Below are 22,446 nucleotides of genomic sequence, written 5' to 3' on the forward strand. Positions count from 1 at the left end.
AGGGCGGGTTATTGGCGCCTTTAAATAACCAATGGCCAACCTGTTCCTGCGGCGATCAGTCCTTTGGACCGGAACGAGCCACCATATGAAAATGTGGATACAACAACAACAACAACATAACATTTGTGTTGCAGTGATGAAAAACGCATTTTCCAAAACCTCTCAACTAGTGTAAACGGTTGAGATGTTTTTCAAAAACTACCAGGATTCACTAATAGAAGGTTAGGTCACATGCAAAACACAAAGTGGATAGGCCCCATAAACATCATTAAGGATGTCAAATCTGACGATTTTTTTTTTCAAAGATGCTGTTGGACGCAACGTTACGGTGAATGAACACATTTCGAACCGAACACTGATTTTGGTAATAAAATTCAATGATTTGCAAGCGTTGCTCGTTAGTAAGTCTATTCATGATGAAATGTCAAAGCATACTGAGCATCTTTCTCTTTGACACCATGTCTGAAATCCCACGTGATCTGTCAAATACTAATGCATGAATGGGGACTAATGGGGACTTGATTTCTTGAGCTTCTAGAGGACGCAATTTCTATCTGATTTGGCTGAAATTTTGGTTGACGATTTTATTCTTACTTTCAACAACTGTGCCAAATAAGGTTCAAATCGCTTCCTAACCTGATATAGCTGCCATGTAAACCGATTTGGGACCTTGACTTCTTGAGCCTCTAGAGGTCGCAATTATTATCCGATTTGCCTGAAATTATGTACGACGGATCCTCTAATGACCATCAACACACGTGTTTATTATGATCTGAATCGGTCTATAGCCCGATACAGCTCCCATATAAATCGATCTCTCTATTTTACTTTTGAGGTCCCAAAGGGGAAATTTAACACGAGTCTCCAACATATAATTTAATTGTGGTCCAAACCGGACCATATCTTGATATCACTCTAATAGCAGAGCAAATCTTTTCTTATATCCTTTTTTGCCTAAGAAGAGATGCCGGGAAAAGAACTCGACAAATGCGATCCATGGTGGATGGTATATAAGATTCGGCCCGGCCGAACTTAGCACGCTTTTACTTGTTTATCTTGTCGGCGTCATTAGCGCTATCGACCTGTTCGCAGAAAAGCTTCTAGCAGGCACGTTTTGCTGCTCTGGTTATCATATTGTATTCCTTGAGCCGTATGTAATGCACATCCCAATAAACTTCCGATTTTTTACGAAGTGCTCGATTAAAAAGTCTACGGGTCTCTTCCCCAAATCGAACAAGTTAGTATTGCACCATTTATAAAACTGGTTAAAATCGGATTGCAGTATAAACTGGTTAGCCTCCTCATTAAAAGAATAGAAAATCTTAACATCATCTGCATACATTAGAACCTGATCACTCTAGGCAGGTCATTTATAAACAATGTAAACAAGACCGGTCCGAGATGGCATTTTCTACTTACACCATTTGAACTCTGCCCATTAGGTATGATCTTATCCAGTTCAAAAATGCGTTAGAGAAGCCCATAAGATACAACTTCAATAATATTAGTTTATGATTGACCTTATCAAAAATTTTGCCAAAGTCGGTATAAATACAGTCAGTTTGATATCGGCTTTTAAATTATTCATTCTTAAAGATTCGTGATTGTAGAACGATGTTTCCGGAAACCATGTTGAAATTTACAAAAAAAAGATGAAACTTGAAGGGATAATACCTCAGTTACCATCTTTTCAAATAATTTAGGAATTGTATTTAATTTAGCGTTTCCTCTACAGTTCGGTGCTTTAATACTGCTACCCGATTTAAATAAAGGTACAATAAACGTCCACCAACCCAGGTCCTTTTGTGGCTGGATTGGCGGGCTTATTGCCTTGAGTACCACTTATTTTTGCCTTCATTATTTTACGAAGGAAATAGGCTCTTTGCACTCAGTTTCTCCGGGTCTCAGATGCCAATATTCCGAGAACTCGTAAAATTATGTGGATGCAGGTGTATTTATTATAAGTCTTTAGGCGTTCATTTATGGTAAATTAGCTGGCAATTTAGAACTACTGTTACCAGTACTTTTTGTCTCTTTCCTTAAATTTTAAGTTATATGTTTTAAGTATCGAAAGACCAAATACGAATTATATTATATTTTAAAAGAAGAAACATTAATTTAAACAATTCTTAAAATAGAAAAAGCTTTTTCAACATAAGCATTGTTGCATTCGACATCGAACACAAATTCGGATTCTACATTAGGTCTCTCCGCTTTACTCTCTTTTGGTATTTATTTGAACTTAACAGCCGAATTTCACAAAACAGCTGTTCTATGCTGCAAATTCCTGCTGAGAAAAAATCTCCAGTAGAAATTTGCAAGTTCTCAATTACCAAACACTCAAATTTGTGCTCGCTCTCACGCACTTTCCCGCTCTCTTCTGCTGGCAACTAAAGAACGCGAACGACTTCCAGTAACAATTTGTGCAAATTTGCACACATTTTTGAGTACGCGAACACACATATTATCTGATATATTCGACAAAGACAGATTTGCAGACCGTTAGGACGGATGAAATATTTAATATAACTACCCTCTTCCGAAATTGATTTGATTCGACGAATTCATGTGAGCAAACACCATGCAAATTACTGTCCATGAAAAATAGGACAGGGATGGAAACACTAAAGCAACTACTTATTTCCCTTTGTACGTATTAAATGTTATGTATTTTTCTCAATTAAGCTTTGCGCTCCCTAGGTTCTCAAGAAGTCAAATCTGGAGATCACCTTTTTAGGTTGAAGGCCATGATAGAAGTCTTTGTGCGCAATTTAAGCTAAACCATATAATATTTGTGTCTTCTAGCGGCTGGACAAGTCAAGAAAGAAGATCGGTTTATATGTGCGGCGTATCTAAACATGATCAGATTTGGCACATTTTTACAGCAATGATCTACATCAAAAAAATAATTTTGTGCAAAATATTTTGCTGCTAGTTTTACACATAAAAAAGTTTCGCGATTTCGGCAGGCAGAGGACAGAACTAGATTCACTTAAAATATGACGATTAAGAACAAATGTGTACGAATCGTACACCAATATTTTGAGGTCTAACAATCGAAAAGACGAAATTTGCGTAACCCCTCTTTGTGTAAAAGCATACATATAATAGTGGTACTAACTTTGTCTGCTGCTATTTTATTTGGTTCAAAAATTAGCAAATTATAGAAGATTGTACGTTATATGCTTGCAAAATTGAAAGATAAGATGGAATATAATTTTTTTTAATATTTATGAAATTTCTGGGCTTTTTTTAACTTTTAACCATTTAAAACAGCAGAATATGTTTGCTGTTTTTGCACATAAAAAAGTTTCGCGATTTCGGCAGGCAGAGGACAGAACTAGATTCACTTAAAATATGACGATTAAAAACAAATGTGTACGAATCGTACACCAATATTTTGAGGTCTAACAATCGAAAAGACGAAATTTGCTTAACCCCACTTTGTGTAAAAGCATACATATAAAAGTGGTACTAACTTTGTCTGCTGCTATTTTATTTGGTTCAAAAATTAGCAAATTGTAGAAGATTGTACGTTATATGCTTGCAAAATTGAAAGATAAGATGGAATATAATTTTTTTTTTAATATTTATGAAATTTCTGGGCTTTTTTTAACTTTTAACCATTTAAAACAGCAGGATATGTTTGCTGTTTTTGCAAAATATTACTGCTGTCCCAATTTTAGCAGAATTTCTGAGCACCACACAGGCTGGAACATTGAGCTCCGATCAGTGTGTGTTCACTGCTGTGACGAGAAGCTTAGCTGCGAGCTATCGGACACGTCCACAGGTTGCGGATAGTGGAATGCCCCATACGGAGTAGCTGCAACGGCAGTCGCGGACAATCTGCGGTATCGAGAGGAGAGTCTCAGTGAGAGGTCTGGCGGCATGCTCGTTATGACAGGGCGGATTATTGGCGCCTTTAAATAACCAATGGCCAACCTGTTCCTGCGGCGATCAGTCCTTTGGACCGGAACGAGCCTCCATATGAAAATGTGGATACAACAACAACAACAACATAACATTTGTGTTGCAGTGATGAAAAACGCATTTTCCAAAACCTCTCAACTAGTGTAAACGGTTGAGATGTTTTTCAAAAACTACCAGGATTCACTAATAGAAGGTTAGGTCACATGCAAAACACAAAGTGGATAGGCCCCATAAACATCATTAAGGATGTCAAATCTGACGATTTTTTTTTTCAAAGATGCTGTTGGACGCAACGTTACGGTGAATGAACACATTTCGAACCGAACACTGATTTTGGTAATAAAATTCAATGATCTGCAAGCGTTGCTCGTTAGTAAGTCTATTCATGATGAAATGTCAAAGCATACTGAGCATCTTTCTCTTTGACACCATGTCTGAAATCCCACGTGATCTGTCAAATACTAATGCATGAAAATCCTAACCTCAAAAAAATCACCCTTTACTTATTTCCCTTTGTACGTATTAAATGTTATGTATTTTTCTCAATTAAGCTTTGCGCTCCCTAGGTTCTCAAGAAGTCAAATCTGGAGATCACCTTTTTAGGTTGAAGGCCATGATAGAAGTCTTTGTGCGCAATTTAAGCTAAACCATATAATATTTGTGTCTTCTAGCGGCTGGACAAGTCAAGAAAGAAGATCGGTTTATATGTGCGCCGTATCTAAACATGATCAGATTTGGCACATTTTTACAGCAATGATCTACATCAAAAAAATAATTTTGTGCAAAATATTTTGCTGCTAGTTTTACACATAAAAAAGTTTCGCGATTTCGGCAGGCAGAGGACAGAACTAGATTCACTTAAAATATGACGATTAAGAACAAATGTGTACGAATCGTACACCAATATTTTGAGGTCTAACAATCGAAAAGACGAAATTTGCGTAACCCCTCTTTGTGTAAAAGCATACATATAATAGTGGTACTAACTTTGTCTGCTGCTATTTTATTTGGTTCAAAAATTAGCAAATTATAGAAGATTGTACGTTATATGCTTGCAAAATTGAAAGATAAGATGGAATATAATTTTTTTTAATATTTATGAAATTTCTGGGCTTTTTTTTAACTTTTAACCATTTAAAACAGCAGAATATGTTTGCTAGTTTTACACATAAAAAAGTTTCGCGATTTCGGCAGGCAGAGGACAGAACTAGATTCACTTAAAATATGACAATTAAGAACAAATGTGTACGAATCGTACTCCAATATTTTGAGGTCTAACAATCGAAAAGACGAAATTTGCGTAACCCCTCTTTGTGTAAAAGCATACATATAATCGTGGTACTAACTTTGTCTGCTGCTATTTTATTTGGTTCAAAAATTAGCAAATTATAGAAGATTGTACGTTATATGCTTGCAAAATTGAAAGATAAGATGGAATATAATTTTTTTTAATATTTATGAAATTTCTGGGCTTTTTTTAACTTTTAACCATTTAAAACAGCAGAATATGTTTGCTGTTTTTGCACATAAAAAAGTTTCGCGATTTCGGCAGGCAGAGGACAGAACTAGATCCACTTAAAATATGACGATTAAAAACAAATGTGTACGAATCGTACACCAATATTTTGAGGTCTAACAATCGAAAAGACGAAATTTGCGTAACCCCACTTTGTGTAAAAGCATACATATAAAAGTGGTACTAACTTTGTCTGCTGCTATTTTATTTGGTTCAAAAATTAGCAAATTGTAGAAGATTGTACGTTATATGCTTGCAAAATTGAAAGATAAGATGGAATATAATTTTTTTTTTAATATTAATGAAATTTCTGGGCTTTTTTTAACTTTTAACCATTTAAAACAGCAGGATATGTTTGCTGTTTTTGCAAAATATTACTGCTGTCCCAATTTCATCAGAATTTCTGAGCACCACACAGGTTGGAACATTGAGCTCCGATCAGTGTGTGTTCACTGCTGTGACGAGAAGCTTAGCTACGAGCTATCGGACACGTCCACAGGTTGCGGATAGTGGAATGCCCCATACGGAGTAGCTGCAACGGCAGTCGCGGACAATCTGCGGTATCGAGAGGAGAGTCTCAGTGAGAGGTCTGGCGGCATGCTCGTTATGACAGGGCGGATTATTGGCGCCTTTAAATAACCAATGGCCAACCTGTTCCTGCGGCGATCAGTCCTTTGGACCGGAACGAGCCTCCATATGAAAATGTGGATACAACAACAACAACATAACATTTGTGTTGCAGTGATGAAAAACGCATTTTCCAAAACCTCTCAACTAGTGTAAACGGTTGAGATGTTTTTCAAAAACTACATAAGCAAAACGAATCAATGCAGACGTGGCATGAGACATAAACTATAACTCTGATTCGTAAAATCCCTACATTAAATACTCAATTCCAAGTCACAGATTTTATGACAATTTTCGAAAAAATGTCCCCAATTTAAGCTAAGTAGCTTTTCAATTGCCGATCTCTTAAAATGTTGTTCGCTTCTTATGAGAACTCGACCACAATTTATATTTGTAACATATACATGGAATTTTTCTTCACTGATGTTTATTGGGATCAAAATTTTACAGTGGGATAATCTTTTTTCCTTGTGGGCGAGATAGATGTGATGATGGAGTTCTTCATCGGCAAGGGCTGCCGCCTCAGTGTATAACACACTGCTACAACACAACAACCCTTGATTGCTGTGACAGCATGCCATTGTCCTGTTAGGTTATGTCATAAAATTTTTTAAACAGACACAGGCCACAACCAGAGAATTTAGTCTGTAGCGCATGCCCGCCTATGACGCTGAACGCCTGGGTTCGAATCCTGGCGAGACCATTATAAAATCTTCAGTGGTAGTTATCCCCTCCTAATGCTGGCGACACTTGTGAGGTACTTCTCCAAAAATGAGGTGTCGCACTGCGGCACGCCGTTCGGACTCGGCTATAAAAAGGAAGGCCCCTTATCATTGAGCTTAAACTTGAATCGGACTGCACTCATTGATATGTGAGAAGTTTGCCCTGTTCCTTTATGGAATGTTCGTGGGCAAATTTGCATTTGCAGATCGGAAAACAATGTCTGCTGATATTAAATAAAAAATTTTAAACTTTTTATTAAATCCATACAAAAATTGTTAAACTTTTAAACAACAATTGACGCATTTGCTATATATTAGTAAAAAAATTGTCAATGTTACTCGTTAATTTTTTGTTTAGAAGCATAAATATAATATTAGCACTTGTTTTGTTCGCTGTTATTTAAATTCGTTAAAAAATTAGTAAGTTGTAGAAAATTGGAAAAAATTTTACATAATATGCTTGCAAAATTTAAAGATAAGATGATTAAAATGTTTAAATATTTATGAAATTTTTGAGCTTTTTTAACCTTTTTACCATATGAATACTGCAAAAACGGTTTGCTGTTATAGCACAAACCATTCCTGTTCCATTGTCAGCAGACTTTCTGCTGTTGTAGCAGTCATTTTTGCTGTTTTTACCAATAAATTACTCTGAGTGCACCACAACAGCATACGACACTCATAAATGAATTTTCAGCCGAATAAGAGTGGCATGGCGTGAAGTAACAGCGGCATGTAGGTGATGATAATCCCAGGTAGATCCAAAGCAAAACAGTCAAGTGTGCATTGAAGGGAAAATTTTGAAACGGTACCATTGAAGGGAGAAATATGGAGTAAATATTTAAAAACCTAACGGCCTTATTCACAAAAAATGTAATTATGGGCACCTCTTAAATATTCAATTCAAAAATATTTACATAATAACAGTCAAATAACTGTTGAAGGTTTTTCGAATTTTTTGATGTTTTGTCTGGCAATTCCGGTTATTTGACAATGACAATTGGTAATAAAAGTAGAAAAGAAATTATTTTTGTTCACGCTTTTGACGCTGGTAAGCTAAATCTAAGCCAGTCATCGACTTTCTGTAGGTTCGAAATCATTCCTATATATGGCCTAGGAGATTCCAAATACATCGCACACGCCCCTAAACTTGAACTGCCTTGATAGGCTTCAAATTCACCAGTCAGTCCTCTAACTCTTACAGTTGAGATGTCTATCCTTTCATTCCCCTATACTCCACTATGGTCCAGCACCAAATCGATGTGCATTTTGTCATACTCAGGGAAGGCAAGAACTCCAAGAAAGCGCGTGACTTCACCATTTTGGTTATTATTTCCCTATTGGATAACTAACTGTCCATAAAAACGTTCACCCTCAACGTTTTTGCGTTGACACTGCGCCATCCCAAGTAAGATTTTTTTTTAAATATTATGATAATGTCATGTTCAGAGAAGGCGTCAAATGCCTCCTTACTTACACTCAAGGACTATTCTTGGCCTTACCGTCTTGGTTGTTTTGGACCAAGGGGTCGTTTACTATCCGAGAAAATACTCACACTCGACAATCTGCCATTAAAACCGTACCACCTGACACACCTGTTATGGTCAGAACTCGGTATATGGGTTCTCAATACAGGTGCCTAGACAAATTTTCTCTTCTAGCTTTGATCCGTCCGCGTTGCATGAAATATTAGATTTCCGTTAATAGAAGTTTGTGACGCTAGAAAAAGTGTCTCATACTCGACCTCAATTGTTGCTGTTATTGTCGCTACATTTGCTTGTGTTTCTCGCCAAGCTCCATAAGTGAGCAAGCTTATTCTGGTCCATACGAACGCCACGGGTAAGTTATAACCATTGGTTTTTTAAATGCGCCAATAACTCGTCTTGTCATATCGAGTGTCACAGGCAGTCAGTAATTAAGCAAGAGTCGGTACCGGCCGGCCTCTCACTGTGAATCTTCCTTGATACCGTTGATTGTCCGGGTCTACAGTTGTACACCACACAAATCGGAGCGCAGAATTCCAAGCTCCCGTGTCGGGTTGAAACAATTAATTGGTTCCCAACGCCTCGCCTATGCCAAGGCAACACGTTCTCTGAACATGTGTAATTGTCCTGCTTGCGAGACGTCATCATAATTTTATTTTTGGCATCACTAGCCAAAGTAAGAGCAACTCTACCGTTGGTTTTATAAATCCTGAAATTGATCGAAAACGGGTCCACTCTTTGTAAAATCCGAGTTAACGCTTGAAGATCAGCGAAAATTTGGAATGGAGAGTACACTAATGCTCTGAAACAACCATATTAAGCACCGTACAAGTATGGCCCAAAAAAATAGCAAATAGTTGCCATATATACTTTTTAAATTTTTATCGGGTTTCCAGGAAATTCGGTACGTACAGTACACTTATGACCTTTAATATTCACAAGAAAATAGATTTATAAATAGAAAAAGCTATGGCGGTGAGTTACCTAGATTTGACCCAGCCGAATTTACTTGTTTCGTATTCATTCATATAGGATTATGCTCGTAGAAATGAGAAATGCTATTTTATTATGGTGTTAAACATGGGTAAAGCCAATAATAACTTTTTAAAATATTAAATTAGTTTATAAAGGAAAAATAGGCTATTATGTGTTTGTGAATGCAAAAAAAGCATTTTTATACCCTCCACCATAAGATGGTGGGTATACTAATTTCGTCATTCTGTTTGTAACTACTCGAAATATTCGTCTGAGACCCCATAAAGTATATATATTCTTGATCGTCGCGACATTTTATGTCGACAGACGGACTGTCCGTCCGTCCGTCTGTCTGTCGAAAGCACGCTAACTTCCGAAGGAATAAAGCTAGCCGCTTGAAATTTTGCACAAATACTTCTTATTAGTGTAGGTCGGTTGGTATTGTAAATGGGCCATATCGGTCCACGTTTTGATATAGCTGCCATATAAACCGATCTTGGGTCTTGACTTCTTGAGCCTCTAGAGTGCTCAATTCTTATCCGATTGGAATGAAATTTTGCACGACGTGTTTGGTTATGATATTGAACAACTGTGCTAAGTATGGTTCAAATCGGTCCATAACCTAATATAGCTGCCATATAAACCGATCTGGGATCTTAACTTCTTGAGCCTCTAGAGTGCTCAATTCTTATCCGATTGGAATGAAATTTTGCACGACGTGTTTTGTTATGATATTCAACAACTGTGCCAAGTATGGTTCAAATCGGTACATAACCTGAAATAGCTGCCATATAAACCGATCTGGGATCTTGACTTCTTGAGCCTCTAGAGGTCGCAATTATTATCCGATTTGCCTGAAATTATATACTACGGATCCTCTCATGACCATCAACATACGTGTTTATTATGATCTGAATCGGTCTTTAGCCCGATACAGCTCCCATATAAATCGATCTCTCTATTTTACTTCTTGAGCCCCCAAAGGGCGCAATTCTTATTCGAATTGGCTGGCATTTAACCCAGGTCTCCAACATGTAATAATATAATAATAGCAGAGGAAATCTTTTCTTATATCCTTTTTTGCCTAAGAAGAGATGCCGGGAGAAGAACTCGACAAATGCGATCCATGGTGGAGAGTATGAAAGATTCGGCCAGGCCGAACTTAGCACGCTTTTACTTGTTTTTGCCTATTTTCGGTTTATAGGTAGGTAGGTTTGAAGTGAAGGAGGTCATCGTAGCGCAGAGGTTAGCATGTCCGCCTATGACGCTGAATGCATGGTTTCGAATCCTGGCGAGAACATCATAAAAAATTTTCAGTGGTGGTTTTCCTAATGCTGGCGACATTTGTGAGGTACTGTACCATTTGGCACAGCAGCCATGTAAAAACTTCTCCACAAAGAGGTGTTGCACTGCGGCACGCTGTTCGGCTATAAAAAGGAGACCCCTTATCGTTGAACTTATACTTGAATCGGACTGCACTCATTGATATGTGAGACGTTTGACCCTGTTCCTTACTGCATTGTCTTTGCAGGTTTGAAGTGCACTTTTGTTATTGAACAGTTGTTGTCTAATAAACCTATTTTAAAATTTTGTATTCAAAAACGTTTAAAAACAAGCCAATAGTAAAAATAGATTTATCAAAAAATTTTCGTTTTGTTCTGGCAACATTTTCCGAAATCCGGTTTAAAAAAGAATTGCGAGCATTTGTATTCATTTTCAATGTAATAACGTATGAAATATACACCGAATCTAGATTTTTGGTGAAAAAATATTGTATGTACATAACTAACCAAACCTCAAAAATAACATTTTGGTTTTTCTGCTCCATGAACCGGTTCCTATTCGGAATCAGAGTTTGTTTATAATACCACACTAATATCTGGCATTTCATGAAATTATTGATTGTACTGAAATGTACAATTTATTCAAAAATAGCGAAAACAAAGAAACAAAATGTACATTATGGATGAAAAAATCCGTTTTTCTGATATTTCGTCTTTTCTTTAGACCAAAACGTGTAAAATCAAAAATGAAAATTTTTTGACATGTTGAAGTTCTGCTACATACACTGTCAGAATGAATTGAAACGAACACATTTTTTCGATTAAAAATATGTTCTAAACAAAAAATATCATTGAATTTTTTGTGCACAAAATTGGCAGGAATTTCCTTCAAATAGTCGAAAATCCAATTGTCGTACTCTGTGACAAAGATTCATTGGTGTCTAGTTGACTAAATGTAAATTTTCATCTGTAATCCATTTTGTATTTTTTTTTGAATGTTCACAAAAATAGGCTTATTGAACTGTTAAATAAGGGTTGAGCATAAAATATTTTTTTCAAATTTAAAATAGGGTTATAAAAGGAAAAATAGGCTATTATTTGTTTGTGAATAACAAAAAGACATACATATTTAGTCTATTTTTATAAAACTATTTTTTGTGAATAAGACTTTTAGGGTATTATATTTGTAAGTATATTGTTTTAAGTGTAAGTTTATTATCTATAGAGTTAAAAAAAATAAATATATAAAAATGGTCAAGCGGATTGCGATTGCCCCGAATGAGTCGCTTATGTCAGCATGTCTTACAGCCAAACAAATCACAAATCCTCTGTGGATATCTGTAGCTCAATCGATGATACTATCCTCGAAATGTATGGAATGTATGAAAAACGCTGAACGCCTGGGTTCAAATCCTGGAGAGAACATCAGAAGAAGTTTTTCAGCTGTGGTTATCCCCTCCTACTGCTGCCAACATATTGGGGTACTATGCCATGGAGGTGCCACTTCTCCCTAACGAGGTGTGGCACTCCGGTACACCGTTCGGAAGCCTCTTATGATTAAGCTAAAACTTGAAACGGACAGCAATAATATGTGACACGTTTACCACTGTTCATAAATCGAATGTTCATGAGTAAATTTGCATCTGCATGAAAAATGTCTAGTGAGGAAACATTGAACTACTCGTTCACAAACATTTCCCGGTAACCTCTTCAACGGGCAACGTGGCAGCAGAAGAGGTCTCTGACAAGCATTCATTAGAAGTTGTTGGATTTTTTTTCTGAATTCAAAATCCTATGGGCGATAATAATGTTGACTACTTTAAATCACCAGGCCCTGATGATGTATCACCGGTTGAATTACAAGCTGCGTCCGATCTGTGGGATGTAGAGACACAAAGGTCATTTTCATACTAAAAGTAAGAAAATCTTACCAAACGATGGATGCAGTCTTTGATGGATCACAGAGGAATACCTCAAAGGGGTGTATTGTTTGTCCTTCTTCAGAATATAGCCTTTAAAATTTATTATTATCTCAAAAAAAACTGGGTAAAAAATTACTGTTTTTTGCTTTTCATAAAAAGTACTGTACCACTAGTCCTGACAGAACTGATTGGAACTACAACATTACTGGTAATAGAAGTTATGCAGACATGGATGGTTCTAGACTAGACGACCAGGGTGACTTAGGTAGTGTGTAGTGTAGTAACAAGCGGAGGTCCTTGTGTGTATCAAACGGAGATCCTTGCAATTAAAGAAGTGGTGGAATGGCTAAGATATAATGTCATAACGGCGATTGCCATAAATATCTTCTCGGGCAGCCATTTAATCTTATCAGCTACAAAATAAACGCCAATTGACAAATCCACTAATTATACCAAAAATTAAGACAATGTTAAGGTACTGTTATACTACCAGAAAATACCAAAATTCTTAAATACCAAGTGAAAAGACTTTCATTAAAGGAAATTGTTGTTTTTTCAAGCTTATTGTTTGTATGAGGGGAAAAACATTTTTTATAATTATAAAATTTGTCTCTGTTTTCTTCTTTTTCGAGACAAGCTTAATGATCGAATGGTCCTTTTTTATTACCAAAATCTTCTATAAATAAGCTTGTATGTCGTGCAGTGTTGTTCTTTTTAATAATATAATTTATTTGATTAAATATATATAAACTTATAGTGAACATATTTTTTTCTATTAATTATAGATAATGGAGAATTCTAATGAAAATGGAGTAAATGACTTAACGACAATTGCGGAGATAGATGAGATCGGAATGAACAACAATTTGAGAGTCCGTTACGAACAAGAAAAAATATACGTATCCTTTTTTAAAATGTGGAATTTAATGTGTTTAACATTTAATGTCGGCATAGAAGTGCACAGTGGATAAAGAGATACTAGTAGTATGTGTGATTTTACATGGAGTATTATTTTTTTCTTATTTTTAAGATGTAGATGAAACGGATGAAAATAATGCTAACCGATATACATCTACCAAAATAATCTTTTGTACCGGTTCAAGCATTCGGTGGTATAAAAGAAATCAAGAACAAAATAAACTGTTGTATTCAGATTTTATTGGTCCAATTAGATTTTATTAAATTTTATCTTAAGCCCTTTAGACCTTAGTCCCGCAAATAACAAATTCTTTTATTTTATTTGTTCCAACGTTTCGTCAAGTTTTGTTGACATCTTCATGGGATATGTCTATTTAATTAAAACATTGAATTCATTTGAAATCTTCAAGAAAATATAATTAACTTACAATAAATTAGGATATATTCACATGCATTTTTTTCGTCAAAAACACATGCGACAACTTAAATTTTAATATCACACATCGTCGCCTATATTCTATTTATATGCATGCACTTTATTTTAACCGAAATGTACATTTAATAATGCAGCGATTTGCCGTTCCTATATTCCGGAATGCGTCCGCATTATTCACGCCACCATTTTTTATAGTGCATTTTGACAGTTGAATAATCGATCGAATATTACAGATAATAGGCTAAGGTCGAAACGGAATGAGAGCTATGAATTTTATTTTGTGCGTTGCGTTGAAGCCGGAAGAGTTAAAAACATTATTTCCAATATGACATTACAGAATAAAGCTCGTTTTTTGGCGTCAAAGTCAAAACATACTTAACTTTTGTACGCCGATTGAGTTCTTCATCGGCAAGGGCTGCCGCCTCAGTGTATAATACACTGCTACAACAACAACAACAACTTAAAGCCCTATCACACTATGTTTTCGTTTTATGACATGCCACTTTTTCTATCCATGGGTAATTCATCATGTATGTCAAAATTGCCAATTTTAATACGATTCATCTTTTTATACCCTCCACCATAGGATGGGGGTATACTAATTTCGTAATTCTGTTTGTAACTCCTCGAAATATTCCTCTGAGACCACATAAAGTATATATATTCTTGATCGTTATGTCATTTCAAGTCGATCAAGCCATGTCCGTCAGTCAGTCCGTCCGTCCGCCCGCTTGAAGTTTTGCACGAATACTTCTTATTAGTGTAGTTCGATTTTGGATTTTGACTTCTTGAGTCACTAGAGGGCGCAATTCTTATCCGATTTGGCTGAAACTCTTTTAAGTGTGGTTCAAATCGGTTCATAACCTGATATAGCTGTCATGTAAACCGATCTGCGAACTTCACTTCTTGAGCATCTAGAGGTCGCAATTATTATCCGATTTGGCTAAAATTTTGTACAACCACTTCTATCATGAACTTCAACATATACGTGTCAATTATGGTCTGAATCGGTTAATAGCCTGATACAGGTCCCATATAAACCGATCTACCTTTCTAACTTCTTGAGTCCATAAAGGGCGCAATTTTATTCGAATTGGCTGAAATACAACCGCTTCTATGGTCTCCAACATTCAGTTCAATTATGGTCCGAATCGGACGATAACTTGATATTATGGCTCCAATATAATATCAATTCTTTCCTTCTATCAAAAAGGGAACTCTACAAATGTGATCCATGGTGGAGGGTATATAAGATGCGGCCCTGCCGAACTTAGCACGCTTTTACTTGTTTGCTGTCACACTGTAGAGATATCCGTAAGACATACCTAAACAACAGATGAAAATTTATCACTTTTTTTATTTAGAATGTACAAATACAAATACTAAGCTTTGCGTAGCCATACACCAATTGTTTATTAAATTTCTTTGCGTCCAACAAAACAGCTTCTTGTTTCAATACATACATTTTTTAACTTTAAAATAATTGTTTATTTTCACTTTATTTTTTGTTTAGTGTTTAACAAATTCAGCCATGGAAAGGAATACTACGCGATAGCATTGTTGAAGCATTCGACAAAAACAGACGATGAAGTCAGAAAACAGTTTGTGAACTTGTGGGTTGTTTGGTCAGAATAATCAGCAAAAGAAATGGTCACAATCTGCACAATTGTGTGCCATTTCCAAAAAATATCGTTATCTGATTTACAAGAAATTTGTTATTAAATATGCCTCCTAACAAACCCATCATAAATGGAGCAGCAGAAATCGGCAAATAACAGATGTTTCAAAAGTTAGTCTGCTATTTTAAAATTACAAACTTAATGCTATAACAGCAGGATTAAAATAGCAGCGAAAATAACTATGAACCGTCAGCAGGCAATAGGGTTATTTTATTTACCCTCTAAGCGGATATTTTCGCTTATTTTGTATGGAGGAAATTGCTTACTAAGCGGCTTATCTGATCCCCGTCTATTATCGCCGATTATTAATGACATTGTTGGTAAGCGTGTAAAATAGAAACCATATGGTGTCACCTTCCAATCGGAATGACAATACTAAAATGGGAAGAACGCAACATGTTTATTCAATTAAAAGTTCCGGAATGCAAAAATAGCTAAGCATTTTAATAAAATCACAATTATGAACTCCAAAAACATTTATGATTAAAATTATTTTTTTTGCTTTTTGATATTGAATTTTTATTGGATGAGTGTTGCTGATGTTTTCGCTTAACCAAATGAAGCAATCTATGTAATTGTGGTACGATTGAAAGATGCGAACAGTTGTGCATATTTTGCCAGTAAAAATACTTAAACATCAAATAATTTTTACAAATAAATCAAATTTTGTTTATTTTATATAGTTCTGTGTTTTATTATTTTTTTATTCGGAAGGGTTGATTTTTATTTTTTCGATATGCCAACATAAAACTCAAAGGGTATATATATGTAATTTATTTACAATTGGAGTATATTAAATATATTCAATAAAATATGGCCAATAGTAAACTGTTCAGTGTGAACATAGGGCATCAACAAGCTCTCCCTACAAATTCGGAAAGCATCCCCGAAGAGATCTATGTCAGGAATTCCCTATTGTTCACCAAATTCTTAATCGTTTTCCATTCTATGGCTCTAAGCTGCTTCAAGTCTGGAATCCTATCCGCACCCAAGAGCCTGAGTTAGTACGACGCTGGGCATTGACATAGGAAATGTTCCCACGTCTCATCGCCTTCCACACATGTCCTACTTACGCAGCCACTTACTGCAACTATTCTGCATAAGTGCGCCAGTACTCCTATGTGACCCGTAATGATACCGAAAGTCATAGTGACCTTTTTTCTGCGATCGGAGATTTAGATCGCAGAAAAGAGGTCACTATATAGGGGTTTTGTCGTCCTATCGACCTCTCAATCTTTTACAGTGCTACATGCCCGTTCTTTGCCCATGCCATTAACTGGAACTGGGTCGCCCCGAAAGGTTTCGGATTAACCAAGTTTATTGACGGCAGTCCTCTGTACTGCGTCCTCTGTACAATGCGGATCGTGCCATCTTCAGAGGCGCCGCAAAGATGCTCACACTCAGCGTCCTCTTGTTAATTCCGTTCTACTTCAAGCATTCCCCGATCGCCCGGATTAACTTCTGCAGTCCCTGGGTCCTCAATGTATTGTAGATATCCCGGCCAACTCTGTGCTCCAGCTTTGATCCATCCATGTGGCATGAACTGATAGATAGCAATACCAGGGTTCCATTAATCCAAGACCGTGACGCTGGCAGCAATACTTTGAACCGGGGCTGCGTACTCAGAGTCAAGCAATTTTACTTGGAATTTGGTCGAGCAAATTATCTCGACTTATTTGATATTTATATAATAGACTGTTGTATTAAATTTTGCTCTTTTTTAATTCAAGCTCCAGGTCTTTTTGTTTTTTATTTAAATTATTTATCGATGTGTCGTATATGGAAATCGCGTTTTGTTCCTCATTTAAATAAATCATATCTTGAAAATGCATTCCATTGAATTTTAAAATATTGATAAATAAATTAAATAAAAAAAACAGAAAGACCCCGTTCTTGAATTGAAAATTCAGGGAAATTTTTCGTGGAGAAACTTCTATCGAAATATTATTTTACAAACAATTTTATTGCTGTGTTGCTTTTAAAGACATCTTATATATAAAAATCAATTTGAATTTGTTTGTAGGTTTGTTTGTGTGTTCCTTATAGACTTAGAAACGGCTGAACCAATTTTCTTGAACTTTTCACAGATGGTGCATAATGAACACGTGGTGAAAATAGGGTACTAGATTTTTTGATATCTGAAGGGGGGGCGGACCCTCCCCCTTAGCCTAATTTTCAGAAACGCCAGTTCTCGAAGATGGTGGTGCGATTTAAGCGAAATTTTGTATGCTCTAAAAATAAAAATTTGGTATCCAAAATTTCGGATGGGTACCTAGGGGGTACCCCATTTTCTTATCCTAAATAACATCAAATGAAAGTTATTTAGGATAAGAAAACGTATCTAATATCCATTTGTCGAACCAAGTGCTAGGGGACCACCCCAACCCCCTAAATACACCTAAATCGGACATATTTACCGACCATGGCAATATCTGACTCAAATGAAAGGTATTAGCGAGTAAAATACGAATCTGATATCCAAATGTGGGACCACGTTTCTGGGGGTCCACCCCTTCCCCAAAACACCCCCCAAACAGGACTTATTTACTGGCCATGGGAATATGGGGCTTAAATAAAAGGTATTTGAGTGTAGATTTCGAATCTGATATCCAAATATAAGACCAAGTGTTTGGGAGGCCGCCTCTCCCCAAAAACCTCCCCCAAAGGGGACACATTTCCGACCATAGCCACATGGGGCTCAAATGAAAGGTCTTTGGGAGTAAAGCACAAATCTGATACCAATATTCGGGTAAAGTGTCTATGGGGCCACCCCATCCCCACAACACCACCCAACCCCCAAAACACCCCTAAATTGGAGATATTTACCGATCATGGCAATATGGGACTCTAATGAGAGGTAATTGCGAGTAGAATACGAATCTGATATCCAAATGTGGGACCACGTTTCTGGGGGGTGGACCCCTTCTCCAAAACACCCCCCAAACAGGACTTATTTACTGACCATGGGAATATGGGGCTTAAATAAAAGGTATTTGAATGTAGAATTAGAAACTGATATCCAAATATGGGACCAAGTGTTTGGGGGCCGCCTCTCACCAAAAACATCCCCCAAAGGGGACAAATTTACGACCATAGCCATATGGGGCTCAAATGAAAGGTCTTTGGGAGTAAAGAACGAATCTGATATCAATATTTGGGAAAAGTCTCTATGGGGCCACCCCACCCCCACAACACCACCCAAATAGTAAGTATTTGCTGACTTTTGCAATATGAGGCTCAAATAAGTAAGTTAAGTTTTTAGAGTGGAACGCGAATCCGATATATATTTTCAAGGCCAACTCACTGAGTGGCCACCCATCCCCCAAAACACTCCCCAAGCCGGTCATGTTTACCGACTATGGAAATATGGGGCTCAAATTAAAGGTATTTGGGAGTAGACCACGTATCTGATATCAACATTAGGGACCAACTGTCGACGTCTCATCACCATAACAACCCCCAAATAGGACGTATTTGCTCACCAAGACAATTTGGGTCGTAAAGAGAGAGGAACTAAATATTTATAGTTTTTAGGTCCAATACCCCAAACCGGACATATTTGCTGACTTTTGCAATAAGGAGTTTAAACGAGATTTGAAAACGAATTTGATATCCAATTTTGAGGCCAATGGCAATATGGGGTTCAAATAAATGATATATAGATATACGAGAATAGAGCACGTTGCTGACATATTTTCCGGACTTAGTGTTTGGGAGACCACCCGAATCCCCAAAACACCCATAAATCGCCCATATTTACCGACCATGTCAATATGGAGATTAAATGAAAGGTATTGAGGGGTAGAGCAAGAATTGATACCCACTTTCGGGACCAATTTTCTGGGGGTCAACCACTTTCCCAAAATTCCCCAAAAGCAACCATTTTTTATTGACCATCGCAAAATGGGGCTCAAGTAAAGGTATTTGGAAGTAGAATACGAATTTTATATCCAAATTTAGGACCATGTATTTAGGGAATCACCCCTTCCCCAAAACACCCTGCAAAGGGTAAAAAATGGTCGACCATGCCAATATATGGATTTTAAGATTAGAAAAAGAATTTGATAACCTATTTTGGGCCATGTGATTGGGGGACGCCTCATCGTGTAAACTCCCCTAAACCAATGGCAATATGGGGTTTAAATAAATGGTTTTTGAAAGAAGAGCACGATGCTGATATTTTTTCACGGCCAAGTGCCTGGGGGACCACCTCACCCCCGAAAACACCCCTAAATCAGATATCATGAGAGTAGCGGGCTGAAATAAAGTATTTTAAAAATGGAGTACACCTTACATCCAAACTTAAATTTGTTGACCAATAAATATCATATGGGATTCGGACAAAGGCACTATATTGTTAAATTGTTAGTCAAGTGATGTACTATTTTCGTAGCATGGTATTTCACTAAAAGCTTTCTAATTGTCGAAAATAAATATTCCAAGAAAACTTTTGTTCCATATAAAGTAAAAGAAGGCGCAGCGGAGCGGGCCCGGGTCAGCTAGTTTTAAATAGTTTTTCTTCACAAAAATGCCATTGAAATTTAATATAAAATATTCATTGTTCGTTTTGCGCTCCATTGTTTAGTCACAAAATTATTTCATTTTGATGTTGGATTCATCCAACTTAGACCAATGGTCTTTATCTTTTTTGCTTTTATTTCAAATAGAAAAGCAAAACAACAAAAACCCGTCAAAAAGTTTCAGCCACGTGTTGTGTTAAATGTAATGGAGGCGGGCTGCAACGATAACGATTTCGCCCTTTGCCAGAGGGCTCATAAGATTGCTATGCCACCAAAAGATTACATGCTTACATGCTTACATGCTACTCACTGACTAGTGAGCGGTGCAAAGGTAGAAGCATGTCCTTCGAATAAAACGTTGGGTCTTATTAGTCAATCTTTTCTTATGTCTTAAAAACTGTTCTTGAAATTTTGTGTTTAGAAAATTTTGTAATAAATACTAGTTGTTAAAAGGATTTCCTTGAAAATTTCTTTGAAAAAAATTGGATTAAAATTTTGTTTAAAAAACTTTATTGAAATTTTTTGTTTGTCACTAAAATTTTGTGCTTTAGAAAAAATTTAATTAAAATGTAGTTTATTGAAAAATTTTATTAAAATCTTATCTCTAAGGATAGAAAATGTTTCGATTTTTAATGAAAATTTCATTAATACTAATTTCGTCATTCCGCTTTTAACACATCGAAATATTGATTTGCGACCCAAAAAAGTATATATATTCTTAATTGTCTTCACATTCTAAGTCGAATTAACCATGTCTGCCCGAGAGTCAAAAGCACGGTAACTTTCAAAGGAATAAAAGCTAGGCACTTGAAATTTTGCACGAATACTTCCTATAAGTGTAGGTTTGTTGGGATTTTAATTGGGCTATGTCGGTCCATGTGTTGATATTGCTCCCATATAAACCAACCTTGGATTTTGATTCATAGCCCTCTAGAGGGCGCAATTCTTATCGGATTTGTATGAAATTTAATAACTGTGCTAAGTATGGTCATAACCTGATATAACTCCCATCAGAGACGTAGACTGCCTTAAATTTTTTTAAGGCAAAATTTAAAAAAAAAAATTTTCAGTAAAATATTTTATTTAGACAAAATTTTAATGAATTTTATAAGGACTAAATTTCAGCGAAAACTCTCTAAAGAAAAACTTACCGCGAGTTTAGTTTTTAAAGCCAAAATTTCAATAAAATTTTGCATTTTGAGACATTTTGCATAAACATTTTAAGGTTTTTATTATGCTTATATGTCCCAAACACCATATTCCTAAAATGTTTTCTATAGAAATATTTTAATAAATATTTTTAAGGACAAGGTTAGGTTAGGTTGAGTCGGTTGCCCACCAAAAGTGAATCCATTCGGAGGCCAGTCTGTAGTAGCCTAGAAAGAAATGGAAAAGAAAGAAGATGTGAGACCTCGGACTAGAGGTTATACACGAATAAAAGAGAACGCCCATCCTCGCGCAATTACGGATGTACCTACGCCGGAGCTTATGGCACCCCCCGTCGGAACAATCCTGTTCCTTCAACAAATCTCAGGAGACCTACCAGAGGTACGTTCGCAGGTTCACCCTAATCACAGAAGAAACTGCTCCCCAGATAGGAGAGCCTAGGTCCCTGCAGACACGGACATGGACACATCAAGTGCTTAATAGTCTCCTACTCATCTTCATCGAGGCAACTCCTACAGAAGTCATTGTGCGGTATTCCTATGCGCGCCGCCATGCGGCATATGGCACAGTGTCCGGTTACGACCCCTGTCAAGGTACTCATCGACCTCTTATCGAACGCCAGCAACTCTCTCGTCCTCCTCCGATGACCGGTCATAGCGCCTTTGCAGACCGGCAACCATCCACCGAGTCCCACCTCGCCACCGACGCCGCCCTGGTCATCCCCTCTACTGTATTCAGTAGCTCGACAAATGGCACGTAGGCAAGACCGAAGACCGGTACGCCGGACGCAGACGAACCTCTCCTGGCGCAATCGTCCGCCATCCCAATCCCTGGAATCCTCTCATAAACAGAGTGATTCGTGGGTCCGGAGCCTATCCACGGACTCCAAACAATCCGCCAGGCATCTCGACCCTAACGCCTTGAGCGCCGCTGTCCATATAAATTCTGAGTTTAGAAGACGGTAAATCCCTTACCAGAATTTCTCTTGCGGTCACTGCAATGGCACACGCCTCTGCCTTACCGACCGTACACTCGTCCGGCGGTCTCAGAGACATACTGATATTGAGTGCATCAGAGTAGACCACCAATCCAGTCCCTGACTCCTTCTTGGAGCAATCTGTGTAGATCGAGGTCTCACCCCTCCTCAAGCATTCGCTCTCCATCCATCCCTGTCAGGAAATCGAATCGCGATCCTTTAAAGACAAAATTTTAACCCATTACTCCTGACCATAGTACCGTTGTCCGATTTAGATGAAGTCTTTAATAC

The 22,446-nt window shown here is 37.1% G+C and overlaps 1 protein-coding gene and 1 long non-coding RNA gene across 4 annotated transcripts in view; one reads left to right on the top strand and one right to left on the bottom strand.

The window, feature by feature from the left end:
- LOC106092660 (myosin-I heavy chain) overlaps positions 1–22,446 on the top strand; it is a 306,781-nt gene that overhangs the window by 23,256 nt on the left and 261,079 nt on the right. For all 3 annotated transcript variants that reach the window (XM_059362006.1, XM_059362007.1, XM_059362008.1), the window contains one exon: positions 13,245–13,358. In XM_059362006.1, the coding sequence (XP_059217989.1) occupies positions 13,248–13,358 (111 nt within the window). In that variant the 5' untranslated portion in view covers positions 13,245–13,247. The remainder of the gene's footprint in view (positions 1–13,244; positions 13,359–22,446) is intronic.
- Positions 13,598–14,174, bottom strand: LOC106092664 (uncharacterized). The gene is made up of 2 exons (XR_001222199.2): positions 13,806–14,174; positions 13,598–13,747 (listed from the first exon to the last, which is right to left on the bottom strand). It is a non-coding gene; the product is annotated as an uncharacterized LOC106092664 (long non-coding RNA).

Source organism: Stomoxys calcitrans, chromosome 2, assembly GCF_963082655.1.
Source record: "Stomoxys calcitrans chromosome 2, idStoCalc2.1, whole genome shotgun sequence".
NCBI lineage: Eukaryota > Metazoa > Arthropoda > Insecta > Diptera > Muscidae > Stomoxys > Stomoxys calcitrans.